Here is a 17,500-nt window from a genome sequence, read left to right on the forward strand (position 1 = left end):
TTACGCGCTCTTACCACAATATTTTTAACCCATTATAATTATTCATTGTTCATTGGAATATACAATTACATTTTATGGATTATCCGGTCAAAGATAATCTCCGACTAGCGAATTTGTGGCCACTTGTAGGGGGGGGAGGAGGCCCTACTCAGTGCCAGCCTCAAACCCAGATAAATAGGGATGGTTGGAATCAAGAAGGGCAACATCTGCCATAACCAAGTAAGAAATGAGCGCACAATATACAAACAGCGGGATTAACTCCATTAAAACCACGACTGGGGATTAAGCTGAGAAGATGCAAGGTTTAGCTTAAGAAATCCCCAATTTGAGGGCTATATCCTATGTGCGTACATTTGTGTTTACCGTACAACTGATACAGAATACTCGTGCCAACGAAAGGTAAGTTTTTTTTTTTTCCAGTGTTTATCTTCGAATTAAAAGAGGTTGAATGAGGAATTGGTTACATTATTAGTTTCTTCTTAATTAACCGCCACTTCTTGGCCATATATATATATATATATATATATATATATATATATATATATATATATATATATATATATATATATATATATACAGTATATATATATATATATATATATATATATATATATATATATATACATATATATATATATATATATATATATACATACATATATATATATATACAGTATATATATATATATATATATATATATATATATATATATATATATATATATAATATATATATATATATATATATATGTATGAATATATATACATATATATACACACATATAACATATATACATATATGTTTATACATACGCTCATCTGCCATCTGCAGCACGTCATACCTCCTCCACTCACAACGCCATTCGACAACAACTTGTAGGCATCGTGGTGTTTTCTTTTTTAAATATTAAATCCACGCTTTTTTTATAAGTATATCTTCCTCAGTTGCTCCCATATGTCCAAAGACTTTCAACCCGACCCTGACCCATCCTTCTATCTACAGTGCTTTTTTACCTCTTCTACTCCATATCTACACTTTTCTCACCCTTTCAATATTATTCTTCTTAAACCTCATATATAATACAAAACAGTTCGTCTCATTAACTTAGTTTTTTTTCATGTGCATTCAGCATTCAAACCTCACTTCCATATAAGAAAAAAGCTCCTCATTGGACGGGTTGGTATCGTTCTTGGCAAGCACTCTGCAGGGCCCGCGTTCGATTCAACGACCGGTCAATGAAGGATTAGAGAAATTCATTTCTGGTGATAGAAATTCACTTCTCGTTATAATGTGTTCGGATTCCACAATAAGTTTTAGGTCCCGTTGCTAGGTAACCAATTGGTTCTTAGCCACGTAAAATAAATCTAATCCTTCGGGCCAGCCCTAGGAGAGCTATTAATCAGCTCAGTGGTATGGTTAAACTAAGGTATACTTTTTCCATATAAGAAAGTTGGCTCACCAGTCCCTTCAAATGTTCTCACTATGGTTTCATAGACACTGAAGGTTTCTTCCCAGTCTTTTACACATACCCTGTTACCTTTCTAACTTCACCAACTCTGACTCTCTTCGTCAATCATTATACCGCCATTCATTATCTATACTCCCTAATACCTAAACAAATCAAGTGATTTCATTTTTTCCCCATGCCATTAACATGTACTGCCCAATCTTCATGTTTTCCCTTTACCTCATAACCATAATCTTGCTCCCTTTTACTGTCAATTTTCTCACCTCCCAAATGTTGTCAGTTAGTTCTTGAAGTTTCTTGATTATCCTCAATCAGTGCTCTACAATCTCCTAAAATCAACCTTTCCACACTCCAACCATGATTCAATTTCTTTTCCCAAAACTTACGACTTACATCTGGTACCTTTCTCAGACCTTTCGATTCACTTCATCCATAAATATGATAAATATAATTAACAGCTATTAGGGTGTCCTGTCACACACCAACTTTCATACTCAAAACCAAACATTCTCCCATCTACATGTTCTCAATTTCCAACATTGCATTAATCTGGACAATAGATCCCCTACACCAAGCAACGTCAAAACCATCCAAAACTTCCCCTCAATCGCCTTTGCTTAAGATTTTTATAAGGTCAGGTAAATCAAATACACCTTTTCCCCTGAACTTTCAAGCTTTGCACTTACCTGATACATAACAAATACTTAATTCACACACCATCTTTTTTTTTTTAAACTATACTATTCCTCCCTTGTCAATTCTGAGGAGGATTTTTCATTACTATAAAGCAACGATTACTACTCTCATCATATATATATATATATATATATATATATATATATATATATATATATATATATATATATATATATATATATTATATATATATATATTCACACCAATATTTATGCAATGTAGTGTATGCAAGTGTTGTTTTTCATCTCATTATTACAAGGCTAGTTCATCAAGTAGTCACCTTTCAATGTGGAAACCATTCAACCAGAAGTCACCTGTGTTAGTAGCGTCCTGACCAAAAAATAAACAACTGCCGTATGTCTGCCTGAATGCCAAAAAGCAGGACCTTTACCATTCACAATACGTAAATACGGATGCATTATACACACATATAAATGTATGTATTAGTAAACAGACATTACTGTATACATTCCAGTAAACTTGTCGCACACAACTACCTCTGCTGAGCATTAAAACAATGAAGACTTCGTCTCCATTAAAGAAAGCCCATCATCTCGGGTTACCCAAGTCTCCCTAAATCCACCTCTCATTTTTCCATCCAGGGATTCCTGTCAAGTGAAGTCGCACCTAACTCTGTTTTCACTCCTCTTCCAATATCCTCAAGTCAATATCATTTTCTCCGACTGGAGTCATGCATTATTCTACAGTACTAATCTCGCCTCCTGTTTGGTTTCAAAATACCAGTCTGAGAGAGAGAGAGAGAGAGAGAGAGAGAGAGAGAGAGAGAGAGAGAGAGAGAGAGAGAGGGAGAGAGAGAGCAAAAAACCCAGGTTAGAAGCAGTGTTGGGTTAACTGAACGGATACCGGTAAGAGTTGGTTTACATCAGAGATCTGCTTTGAGTCCTTATCTTTTTGACCTGATAATGGATGTGCTATCTCAAGGAATAAGAGATCAATCCCCCCGGTGCATGTTGTTCGCTGATGACATCTTGTTATACAGCACCAACACAGGGATAGTGGAGTTAAAACTAGAGCAATGGAGGAAGGTACTGGAAGACAGAGGATTAAACAATCAGTAGGAAGAAGACTGAATGCCTAAGTTTTAATGAAGATCAAGACTCCGCGATTAGTATGGAAGGGGCAAGGTTGAATCGAGTACAAAAATTTAGGTATCTTGGTTCAAAAGCGGCTGATGATGGAAAAACATCGACCCGACACAGAAGAGGGAAAAGATGCAGAGAAAGAAGAAGAAAGAGAGAGAGAGAGAATTACTCGAGTCTTGTTTGATTATCAGCTGGGTCGTACAGAGGGAAGCATTTACCCGTGAAGTGTGTCGATGCTTGAAACGCACGGGTAAAACAACTGAAAAAGTTTATTGCAAAGTCTTTTCATTACGTGAAATGGACTCTGGTGCGACAGAGAGAGATAAAAAGTGTAATTCAGACATGACAAAGGAGTTCAAATACCTTTACAAAGGACTTTCACAAAATGGGCGTGTTTTGCACGATGCCCTTCTTGCATGAAAAAACATATAAATATGAGAGGAAGTAACCATTTAAAAAAACATGCAATATCAACATGTGGTATTGTGCATGCTTTTCTAGACTAAGGAAAATTTACCCAATAACAATTTGAACATAATTTCTAAGGCTTATCAGACTACTAGCAAATCTAAATCTAATATACAAAATCAATACAGAAAGTCTTCCTCGTTTAAAATAAGCACCCGCGATAACATCATTAACAAGTATAAATCATTTCATAATCAACAGTGTCTGAAGTTGAAGGTACCTCGTTTTTCGCAGCTTAAACATTATAAATATCCGTTAATGGGACTTAAAGCCTCTTCAAATCCATATAATGAAATTGAAGCGGCACCTCGGCGTGAGACATGATCAAAAAGAGGTTCCTGACAATGAATAATACAGCGTCGGTTTTACCAACGACGAAGATAAATGATCTGCAACTTTAGCCCTAAAGATGAATAAATCATTAATCTAAAATGGGAAAACTTGAATGTGGTGATTAACCTCCTTTTTCGTATAGTAATTAGTACGTCGTAATTAGCGCCCCATAGGGGACGATCTAATCCGTCTAAAGGCTGTTCTGGGTACACGAGGTGGAAATTAATTCCGAGTCTTGGTGGCATTATGAGGCGAGAGGTCGGAATACTCTCCTCAAGATGTGAGAGGGGAGAGGGGAAGGGGGGATGGGGTGGGGGAGGGAGAACTATTCATTTCAGAAGCAGCCCTTGAAACAGCCGACTCCTTATCCCGGAAATAAACAGGATTTGATTCCATATCTACCTTTTTCAGGGGAATGACAGGTAATCGATGCAGGGGTTTACGGCGCTTGTGCAAGACATTTCAATTCAAATGAGTCTAAAGAACTAACTGCCTTTAACACTACCCTAGAATACTTTACTTCGAGTAAAGGGTATTTTTTTCAGATTCAACTTGAGTGATTACCGTAGTGCTATTTTACATAATCAAATTCGTGAATGAACTGCATCACTAACATTAATTGTAGCCGTGTTTGAAATAATGAATAAAAGATTGCTATAATGAGCAGAGGGACTCGGTAGAAGAAAAAAAAAAACTGTTAATACAAAACAATTGCCAAAACGATAGTAAGATGAGCATCTTGTCTATAGAATGTAATACTAAATTTCAAAATAGCGGCACAGAATTAGGCTGAATATAAAAGCAACTAACTGGAGCATTTTCACAAATGCCCTGGATCTTATATGGAATGCTTAACGTAAGCATGACGGTTAACTTCAGTCTAACTCGGATAGATGTATAAAATAACTGGTACAGTTTCTCATGCACTTTAACCCCAAACCCATTCCTTGTTGAATTGATGAACTGAATTGAGTATACAGTTTAGGCTAAAGGCCAAGTACTGGAACCTATGAGGTTTTTCAGCGCTGGAAAGGAAATTGAGAGCAGGTACGTCAGAAAGGTGTAATAGGAGGAAAACCTCGCAGTTGCACTATGAAATATTTGTTAACAGAGGATGGATAGCGATATGGAAGAAAGATATTATGAATGGAGGTACAGTAAAAGGAATGAAAGGGGTTGCAACTAGGGGCCGAAGGAACGCTGCAAAGAACCTTTAGCAATACCTGCAGTACATCGCATGAGGTGCACTGACGGCGCTATCCCCCCACGGGGCCCTTCTTTGTATCGACCTAAAATTTATTCTTTGTTAGATGTGTCCGTTCACAAGAAGAAACCCCGAGGCATCCACTTAAACTTCTAAGCTGAATCATCTTCTGAAGTTGAAAACTGCGCTCGCGAATATTTGAAATATTTCGTTTGATGATTTTCCTTTTCTTCAGATTTCCCGCTGTTTCCACTGAATGAAACGTTTCCCTTGGTTTAATAACGATTTCACTTATGAACGTCTTCTTTGTTAGCCACCATTAAACTTTTTCATAACAGTTTTACTAATAGGTATCTATTCTCAAAACAAATATTTGTAATAATAAACAGACGAATTTTTAAACTGGTTCGTCTCTCCATACACTAATAATCCCATGCAATATCATTTCATACGTGCTTGTACCCCTTGAATAAATTACGTATTCCAGATTCATCTGTCAGGAAGGAAATACATTAATAAATTTTAAAATTCTGTCAGGAAGGAAATACATTAATAAATTTTAAAATATTTCTAAAATTTCGCGGCTTGATTCAGATACCTAAGATATCAACTTAATTTTCACAAAGAACTAGCTGTAATCTCCTTTCAGAGCTAGTTTTACGGATATATTGAAGAGAACACACATTAAGTCAGCATACAACATGAGGAGGTTGTACCGGCCACAGTTCCTCATTGGACGGGTGGATACCGTTCTCGGCTAGCACTCTGCTGGGCCCGCGTTCGATTCTCCGACCGGCCGAGGAAGAATTAGAGGAATTTCTTTCTGGTGATAGAAATTCATTTCTTGTCACAATGTGGTTCGGATTCCACAATAAGCTGTAGGTCCCGTTGCTAGGTAATCAGTTGGTTCTTAGCCACGTGAAATAATTCTAATACTTCGGGCCAGCCCTAGGAGAGCTGTTAATCAGCTCAGTGGTTTGGTTAAACTAAGGTATACTTTGCACCGGCCACGTGTGTGACCCTCCAGCAGACGAACAACCAAGATGAACTTTCTCTTCCGTGAGTCACCTGGCGAGAAGAACACGTGGTCGCAGAAACTCAACTTCTCCCATACGACTTTTATACATATTTCTCTGTAACCATTATTGTCACATATCATTTATGATCACCACTGCATGCATTGCTATACAAGCTCTCCGATCATGTACTTGTAACGTTCAACTGAATCTTCTGTATCAAATTTTATGTATGTTTCTGTCTGTGGGGAAACACAGACGGCCAAACTTAATCCTTGTTTCGATTTGTCACGGATTTATAACGACACTGCGGCTCGCAGCAGATTTTTAAGGGTTGCTCTATGAGCAAGAGCCCGTGCTGGCATAAAGCCAGCTTAATCAATAACAACAACATAAGTACAACCAGTCGGCATGTCACTCAGTACCTTCCTTACAAGGTAGCCCTAGTATAGTTTGTTGTAGTCTAGCCGAGTTCTTCATTGGAGGGGTGGGTAGAGCTTTCGGCTAGCACGCTGTTGGCCCAGCGTTCGACTCTCCGACCGGCCAATGAAGAATTAGAGGAATTTATTTCTGGTGGTAGAAATTAATTTCTCGTCATAATGTGGTTCGGATTCCACAGTAAGCTGTAGGTTCCGTTGCAAGGTAACCAGTTGGTTCTTAGCCACGTAAAATAAATCTAATCCTTCGGGCCAGCCATAGGAGAGCTGTTAATCAGCTCAGTGGGCTGGTTAAACTGAGATATACTTAACTATAGTCTAGTTGACCTTCTCTACCTTCAAGGACACTTTCATGCAAGTTGTCATTTGTATTTGCTAATCTTTTAAGAAATAAAGAAATGACAACTTTTCAATATGCTTACATGCCATCGGTGGGGGAAAAAACTGGTACATTTCATTCCTTTTACTCGGCTTTATCATTAATTAAGGGCAATGTTCAGCTCTTGCTCCAGACCTCCTCTTGCAGATAATCTAATTCTTACGAGAATTACTTGTGTTTAAGACCTCCTAGCCTATCTTTCCTTCTCTAATCAAACTGTTCCTCAAGCTTTTACCATTTTTGATTTATACTCTGTTGCTTCGGCAGCAATTAGTTTTTCATCAAGTGTTAGCCTAACGCAATCACGGTTGATTTGATGATTTCATATGCGGGAGGACTGTTTAAAAAGATAGGAAAATCGAAAAAGTGGGAAAAATACTCCCTAAGAAAAGATATACTTTTTGAATGGATACAGAAATCATGAAACATACAACGTACCCATAAACCTCTTAGTTTTAGACTTTACTGATAGCTGGATTAGTATAAACTTTTCATACTTAAAGATCGAGCCAAGTAATATTTTCAGTGTGCGATAAAGAACACAGGAAAATATACAGATTGCCAACAATATATACATGTTGGCAACAATATCCTGATACCATGTAAAGGTACAATACAGGTGGTGTCTTGCCGATTTCCAAAAAGACAAATATTCCAGAATGTGAGCAAAAAATTAAGGGACGTGTGAGACTAAAAGTCGGCGAGAGAATAAGGATGAAATTGCAGAGTGAAAATTCAGAGAACTTGGGCCCAAAGTTTGTTTTTTGCATCATGGAAATGCCATTCAGATCAACAATAAGGAAAATGCAATTTAGATCAATGCTATTAGAAATGCATATGAAACTTGGATTTAAATCTCTTGAATTTCATTGGTTACCTATGGATTTTTGGCAGTAGTAATTGAAATCATATCAGAGGTGTCCTTAAAATACTGGAAAACTATCATCCTCCAAAAAGAGAACACTGGTTCTCACCAAACTGAGCGCACAGACAATTGGCAATCTATAAGTTAGTAAGCAACACTGGCACACTTTAAATATATTACACAGTTCACAAAAGGCAAGAGCAAGCTAGCCAACTTTCTCACCTGCTAGGTTTATAGAAATATAAACTTTATGCATTAAGATTATACCATTAGCGCCACAAAGTATATTCTAGCCCACTATTTATTACTTTAATTGAAGCGATTTCCAACCGGAAGGAAAACTGTAAAAGTGATTCTTACGTCAATGCACAGGCCAAAATCAAAGTGCTAAGAATGGTAGCTACAAGAGGCCACATTTTACATATATTGTTTAAAATGAGGGAATAAAATAAGAGAACATTGTATTAGTGGTAAAATCCACCAACAGCATGTGCTAAATGTTGAAACATTTGTTCCATCACATAAATAAAAGTAATGTTTGTATGCTTATGGCCACCATCCAGAAATTCGGGAGGCAGTTCAGAAGATTACAATAACTGCAAGATTTAATGCATCTGAAGGAGGGAAACAAAATCAGCAATATTACGCGAATAAAAGCAAAACCTGATGTTGCTGATTTAACCGGAAAATGAACTGAGAGAAATGTAGCACCATATAACGAAACCATAACAAAAGTACAAAGGAAGTCTCTGGAAAGGAACAAAAGTATAAGGGAAGTCTCCGGAAAGGCCCAGGCAGTAACAGTAAAGGATATCCTAAGTTGCAGAAATGTGAAGACTGGGGAGGACTGAGACCTCAATGAGATTAAGCAGAAAGGAGACGGTTGTCAAGTTACGCAATATGAATAAAACTACATTAAGATTAACGGATGGAATCGACACTGTTATCGTGGAAAAATGTTTTGTTAAAAGTCCCCCCTCATACTATAGATTTAGTTAAAAACAATAATGAAATTTCAGAAACTTTTCAGATTTTAATAAAGTCTTCTCAAAACATTCCATAGCTGTGTAATTTAAAAATGTGAAAACAAACAAGGACTGTAATGAGCCACAAGTTTACAGTAATTCTGAATGAAATAGTTTACACCTCTGATATGTAATTTGTAAATACTTTCATGTAATATAAGTATTCTAAAAAATAGTGGTTCATTAAGAGTGAAAATTTGATGAATTACTATAAACAGAGAAAAATATTTTTAAAAACCAATTTATATTTCCGTTCTCGTTTATTAGCCCACTTTCAACATCCTAAATCAGGCTTATCGTGTGCTCTCCTCGCAATCTCCATATATAAATATATTCCAAAGTCTACCTTTGAAGTACGAATAACCCCAGTCGATATTTTTCCTGGGGCATCGGTATTTCATCCGAACTCCTTCCCCAATTCCTACAGGATCCTTTCACCAACCGTTTAACCTCCACCCTTATTTGATTCCCATCCATCCGTATCGCCTCCCCTCCTCTCGTAAACCCCAGCCCCCCCTCTCCCAACCCCATCTCTGAGCTTCTCGCTCCTCAACCCCTCTACCATCATAATAATAACAATAATAACAGAAGCAGAGCACTTACCCTACAGAGAGTCCCCATTAAAAATATCAACACTGTCCTTTCTTATTCAAGTACCCGAAAGGCTCTTAAAAGGATTGGAGATACGTCACCGCCCTCAACCCCCTTCTTTAGTCTTTAGTTTACATATTGCATATTACCCCGCATTCCCCCCCCCCAACCCCCAGGCACAGTTTATGAAGACTTTCAAGATATTTTACAGCCAGAGATTTCGTCTGTTTCTAAATCTCTCTCTCTCTCTCTCTCTCTCTCTCTCTCTCTCTCTCTCTGCAATACGTAGAACAGAGTCAAATTATACGATAACGAAGACAACTGCCAAAAAATAACAGATTTCATAGTTGGTTGCTTATGTAGGATCATAACAGATAATCCAGAGAACGCTCTTTGATTAAATATGTCACAAGCGACAGATTCAGTAACACCCGATAACAATGTATAAGATGGAATGACGTTTGAATAATTCCAGTTTTGAACCTCATTCTAAATTTCAAGGACCAGACCAAAGCAAGTAGGAGTTCTCTGCAATAAAGAGAACCAAGAGAAGTTTAGTACTAGCATTACTTGATGGAGACGTTATGCATTTCTTGCCATATAGCCTACGAAAACTAGCAAGTTAAATCCTGGTCATGGGTCCACAGTACTGACCTGGTCCAGTTATTTTCATGATTGCCATAATAGTGATAGAAAGAGGAGATAAAGTTGCCTAACCTGTTTTATATATATATATATATATATATATATATATATATATATATATATATATATATATATATATATATATATATATATATATATATATATTAGACAAGAATGCAAAATATATGAATGTAAAACGTTTATAATCGAGAGGAGTCTCTTCTACTGATTAGCGCTTTAAACAAAAATAAATCCAGTGATTATGGTAACAAGTAAAAAATGCGCTGTTGTTTCTTCGGCGCAATCGAGTTTTCTGTACAGCATATATTCAAAGCCACCAAAAATAGATCTATCTTTCGGTGGTCCAGAAATAATGCCGTATGAGCCGCGGCCCATGAAACTTTAACCACGGCGCGGTGGTGGCCAGAAGCACGATTATGGCTAACTTTAACCTTAAATAAAATAAATACTACTGAGGCCAGAGGTCTGCAATTTGGTATGCTTGATGATTGAAGGGCAGATGATCAAGATACCAATTTGCAGCCCTCTAGCCCCAGTAGTTTTTAAGATCCGAGGGCGGACAGAAAAAGTGGGGACGGACAGACAAAGCCGGCACAATAGTTTTCTTTTACAGAAAAATAATTCTTCTACAGAAAAATAAAAATGAAGATAGGAACATCGCTATCATCTTTAATACATTATTTTCAGTTTTGTGGTTTTTATAACGAGTTCGGGATCTTGAGAACTCTAAATGTTTATTTAATTAAATATCCCGAGTGCACAGGGCCCATACCAAGGCCTCTCTTAACAAATAAGTTGTGCTTTCATAACCTTAATCCGTATTTCGAGAGCTTTCAGATTCTCTTAGAGGTTGCCCAAATAATTAGTTTTTAAATGACTATCGAAAATGGAACAAAGTCAGGTTAAAGGTGTTGGACAGCGAAGTGAAAAGAGAAGCTGGAACGAATGAAAAGACAAGCACCTCAGCAACTGGATGCATGCTACAAAGAACCTACAGTACCTTATAAATGGTGGAACGCAAGGCACACTGTAGGCGTTATCCCCTAGGGGAATGACACTGGTGAAGATCACAAGTTAAAATCTGATATATATCTTGAAGGTTTATATATATATATATATATATATATATATATATATATATATATATATATATATATATATATATACATATATATATATATATATATATATATATATATATATATATATATATACATACATATATATATATATGTGTGTGTGTGTGTGTGTGTATACATATGTATATATGTATACATATATACATATATATAATATAAGAATATAATATTAATATATATGTATATATGTATACATATATATATATAATATAAGAATAAATATATTAATATATATATATATATATATATATATATATATATATATATATATATATATATATATATATATATATATATATATATATATATATATAAGAAACAGGAAAACAATGATAATGACTTTCCACAAGGAGGCTTCCTGGGCCATATTCCACCGTGAATGTGTGGCCGAGACGTCAGCCTCCACACCTTAACCTAATTAGCTACGCCCGAATTACTTCTTAAGGTTAGTTGAGAGCCAAAGTACTACATTATGAAAGTAATAACTATACTACCATAGTTCGGGGAGATGATGTCTTATGTCTCCAAATGGGAACATTAACTTATAATTCCAACAAGGAGGTACAGGATGATGATGATGTCTCAACACGATATTGTGGAAATGCAGACTAAAATATATATTATTTCAAAATAATTATTTAAATATATGCATTATATATTATATATATGTATATATATATATATATATATATATATATATATATATATATATATATATATATAATCTATATATACATACATATACATATATATACATATATAAATATACATATATACAGTATATATATATATATATATATATATATATATATATATATATATATATATATATATATGTCATAATGAACACACATATAATAATAATAATAATAATAATAATAATAATAATAATAATAATAATAATAATAATAATAATAATAATAATAATTACACGTTTTCGTAGCAAAGTGCCTCAGCTTGTCTTTGTAAGCTCTCGCACGTAATGTCGAATCTTGCCACGGAAGGTGCAAGTTTCTTCATTTATTCCCCGCTTGGATCAAGATTTGATTTAAGCTCATCCAAAATATTGTGAGGAGTTCGAGAAGTTAAGGGGCTGTAATGACTATAAGAAAAATACACAAACACACACACACAGGAAACTCTTCAGATTCACATGCACTTAGATTTCAACTTCTTATATAACCTGTGTGGGTCAATTTGTAGCGCCCTGGCGTTTCATTTGAGAATGGTCAATTTATTATATATATATATATATATATATATATATATATATATATATATATATATATATATATGTGTGTGTGTGTGTGTGTGTGTGTGTGTGTGTGTGGGTGTGTGTGTGTGTGTGTATGTATGTATACTTGTACCATATATATATAAACATTTATATATATTATGTATATGTGTATATATATAATGTGTGTGTGTGTGTGTGGACATAACCAAAAAGGGTATTGGCATTTATGGAGAAGATCCAGAGCAACGGGAAAAATCGATATCGGGGATTAGTGAACCTAAAATTGTAAGAAAATCAGGTTCGTGTGAACAAAAGTTGATGGAAAAGAGACAGTTTTCTGTAAAACTGTCTCAGACAACGGTATATTACCTATTCGGATTTTTATAGAGGAAGGGATGAGGGATATTACGATTGCATGTTGAGAGAGTTGTTTGAACAAGAGATTTTTTCCTGATTTAACACAACACACATACACGCAATTATACATGCATATATATATATATATATATATATATATATATATATATATATATATATATATATATATATATATATATATATATATATATTATATATAAAATATACTCATATATATATATATATATATATATATATATATATATATATTATATATAAAATATACTCATATATATATATATATATATATATATATATATATATATATATATATATATATATATATATATATATATATATATATATATATATATATATATATATATATATATATATACACGCCACAAATATCTTTTAGAATCCAAACTACTCTACCTCGGGAATAACTTACACCTCAGGAGAATTGGGATTCAAATGTTGCCTGGTTTAGATACAACGCTAGGCACGGTGATTAACCAGTGAGCCACCAAAAGAGGTCTAATTGTTGATATCGACTCTGCTGTATATATGCTCCTCGAATTTAGTTTTTTTTTTGCTTAGCATCGTAATCAACCTATATCCACCATGAGAGATGACTGGTAAGTTTGTTACACTTGACTAATTATTTGTTTTTGTAACTTATACATGCGACTGTTTTTATATTCATACATGTTAACCCACAAATATTCTTTAACATCCAGTTCACTATACCTCTGGAACAACTTATACCAAGGGGACGGTGCGTGCGTGCACCTCGTGGTGTGATTGGTAGCATTCCTGCCTGCCAAAACGATGTCCCAGGTTCCACCCTTAGTGAGGATGGAAGGATGGGTGTGTTTCTTTATAAATCTATTGTACCTCACTCACCCTACGCCAGGGATGTCAAACGTGCGGCCCATACGCATGCGGCCCCAGCCACACTACTTTTGGCCCGCCAATCTCAGTGGCGGTGTAGTTTAAAAATATATTTAGAAATGGTTTTAATTATATATGAAAATACTCAAACACACACACACACGAAGCATATATATATATATATATATATATATATATATATATATATATATATATATATATATATATATATATGTATATATATATATATGTATATATATACATATATATATATATATATATATATATATATATATATATATATATATATATATATATGTATATATATTATATTATTTATCTATACTTATACCATATATATCGTTATATATATATATATATATATATATATATATATATATATATATATATATATATATATATATTTATTTATATATATATATATATATATATATATATATATATATTTATTTATTTATATATATATATATATATATATATATATATATATATATATATATATATATATATATATATATATACACTTTTGGACTTTTGAAACTTATATTATAAGGACTGCGTTCTCTCTCTCGTTTTTATTTTTTTACGATCGTAAACCGACTGCAAGCGACTACCCGACAGCAGTGCAAGAGGAAGGCAATGTTCGGTACCCGACAGCAGTGCAAGAGGAAGGCAATGTTCGGTACTGGGCTTCTTGTGTCATCGGGAAGAAAGCAAAACTACGCTATCATGCGTATATTTTTTGGAAAATTATTTCACTTTTCCAGTTAACAGTATTATAATTGCAAGAAAATTATGAATTTTGGGTTTGTAAATAGATGTGTAGGTAGGCTAAATGCGGAGGCTATTGAGTTGGGCTATGCTCAGTATGGGGCTCCGAACTGCGAGCGCACAGGTATAAAACATGTTCAGTACGGTGATGACTTTGGAAGGAAATAATTTAGGCCGGAATTCAGTATCTCTCAGGCTTTCACACAAGCTATATACATTTTCAAAGAGAATTGATCATTTCAATTTTTGTTGATGATGTCATCCAAGAAAAGGTCAATTAAAGACGAACATAGAGTAATACAAGAGAAGTGGAAAGACTTGTATTTTTTTGGTGATATAAATGGAAAACCAACATGTCTGATTTGCAATCAGCAAATTGCCGTGCCTAAAGAATATAATGTTAGGAGGCACTATGACACAAAACCATGCTCAAGTATATAAGAAATATAGTGGAAAAGCACGTGATGATAAAGTTGAAGAATTAGAACAATCTCTGAAACAACAGCAGTCCTTATTCAAAAATGTACGTCATGTAAGTGATGCTGCGGTGAAAGCAAGTTACATTATCTCCAATGAAATAGCTGCGTCATCAAGGCCTTTTACTGAAGGAGATTTTGTTAAGAAATGTATGTTGTTGACTGCTGATGTGATTTGCCCAGATAAACGTCAGGCTTTTGCAAATGTAAGTCTGTCAAGAAATACAATAGCAGAGAGAATAAATGAAATAGCTGAAGACATTGATAATCAACTTCAAAGCAAAGTTAAATCATTTGTGGCCTTTTCTGTTGCAATTGACGAAAGCACAGACGTCTGTGATGTAGCACAGCTCGCAGTTTTCATTAGGGGAGTTGATGAAAATATGCAGGTAACAGAAGCATTTGTTGAGCTTGTGCCAATGAAGGGAACAACAAAAAGTGATGATATCTTTGCAAGCTTAGTTAGGGCGCTGGACAAACTAGGTGTTGACTGGAAGAAATGTGTAAGTTTAGCAACTGATGGAGCACCTCAGATGGTGGGTAGAAAAGCTGGTGTAGTGGCAAAATTGCAGGAGAAACTTATGGCTTTGAACCCTGACAACCAGTTTCGTAATATTCATTGCATTATACATAGAGAAGTATTGTGCAGTAAAACACTAAATATGGCTCATGTCATGGATGTTGTTGTATCAACAGTGAACTTTATTCGAGCACGTGGTCTCAATCATAGACAATTCAACTGCTTTTGGAAGAAAGTGAGAATCCTCGTGGATTGCCTTATCATACTGATGTGCGCTGGTTAAGTCGAGGAACGGTGTTGAAGCGCTTTTATGAATTGCGTTGTGAAATCCAAATTTTCATGATAGAAAAGGAAAAGGAGATGCACGAACTTAATGACATTATTTGGCTGAAAGATTTGGCATTCATGGTGGATATCACAGATCATTTGAATCATCTCAACATCCAGATGCAGGGGAAAAACAAACTGGTGACCGATTTCTATGACTTGATTCGTGCATTCGAAATCAAACTCCAGCTTTTTCAACGTCAAATTGCATCACATAATCTTGCACACTTTCCCAATTTGAAATCTATGCAAAATAAAAATAACATTGATGATGGTGACCTAGCAGAGAAATATTGTGAGAAAATATCAAAGCTCAGAGATGAATTTCAAAACAGATTTAGTGACTTCAAGTGCATGGAAAATGAATTTGCTGTCTTCAGAAATCCGTTCTCAGTTGATGTAAATGTGCTACCTGAACCTCTGCAACTGAAATAATTGACATGCAGTGTGATTCAGTGTTAAAGGATAAGTTTTCCACCTGTCAACTGAGCACGTTTTATCAATATGTGGATTCAAAATATCCCAATGTAAAATATTTGGCATCAAAAATCATGTCTATGTATGGAAGCACGTTTGCCTGTGAACAGTTATTTTCAGTAATGAACATTAACAAATCCCGGTTACGGTCGAAACTTAGTGATGAACACCTCAATTCCATCCTCAAGATCGCTACTAAGTCATTTACCCCCAAATTTTGATGCACTGGTCAAGAAAAAGAGATCTCAAGTATCTGGAAGCAGTAGCTCCCAGCATTAAGATTGTTTTAAAAGTGAGAATGAATGTTTCCTTTTTTTCTTATCGATGTGAAAGGTATTTCTTTTATTCATCCATGTGCAAGGTACTTCCTTTTTTTTCTTAGGCATGTGCAAGGAATTTTTTTTCCTTATCCATGTGCAAGGTATATATTTTTATTTATCCATGTGCAAGGTATTGGTTTTTTGCCTATGTGCAAGAAATTTCTTTCTTAAACATTTGCAAGGTATTTCATTTTTATTATACATGTGCAAGATATTTCTTTTTTCTTATGTGCAAGGTATTTCTTTTTTATACATGTGCAAGATATTTTTTTCTTATTCATGTGCAAGGTATTTCTTTTCTCTTATAAATATGCAAGGTATTTTTTTTTTCTTATCCATGTGCAAGGTATTTTTTTTTATACATATGCAAGGTATTTCTTTTTCCTTATCCATGTGCAAGGTATATTTTTTTCTTATCTATGTACGATTGTCACGATATAATAAATTCTACGAATTCTCAAAACGAGTAATTTTATTTGCTTATTGTATAACTACAGTGCTTCCTCCTCTCTTTCCCCCTACACACATACACAATATATAATAGTGTATCTGCACTATAGAATTATAGACTATATTACTAATATATATATATATATATATATATATATATATATATATATATATATATATATATATATATATATATATATTTTACCATTGGACCTCTTGCGGCCCTCAGAAATTAAAGTGTCTCAAAACTGGCCCTCAG

The 17,500-nt window shown here is 34.5% G+C and overlaps 1 protein-coding gene across 1 annotated transcript in view; it reads left to right on the top strand.

The window, feature by feature from the left end:
* Positions 1 to 15,083: 15,083 nt before the first annotated feature.
* Positions 15,084 to 17,500, top strand: part of LOC136849486 (zinc finger MYM-type protein 6-like) — a 159,046-nt gene continuing 156,629 nt past the window's right edge. Inside the window, exon 1 of the mRNA XM_067122832.1 lies at positions 15,084 to 15,756. Within this exon, the coding sequence (XP_066978933.1) occupies positions 15,084 to 15,756 (673 nt within the window). The remainder of the gene's footprint in view (positions 15,757 to 17,500) is intronic.

The sequence above is a fragment of the Macrobrachium rosenbergii genome, chromosome 21 (genome assembly GCF_040412425.1).
Source record: "Macrobrachium rosenbergii isolate ZJJX-2024 chromosome 21, ASM4041242v1, whole genome shotgun sequence".
In the NCBI taxonomy this organism is placed as follows: Eukaryota; Metazoa; Arthropoda; class Malacostraca; order Decapoda; family Palaemonidae; genus Macrobrachium; species Macrobrachium rosenbergii.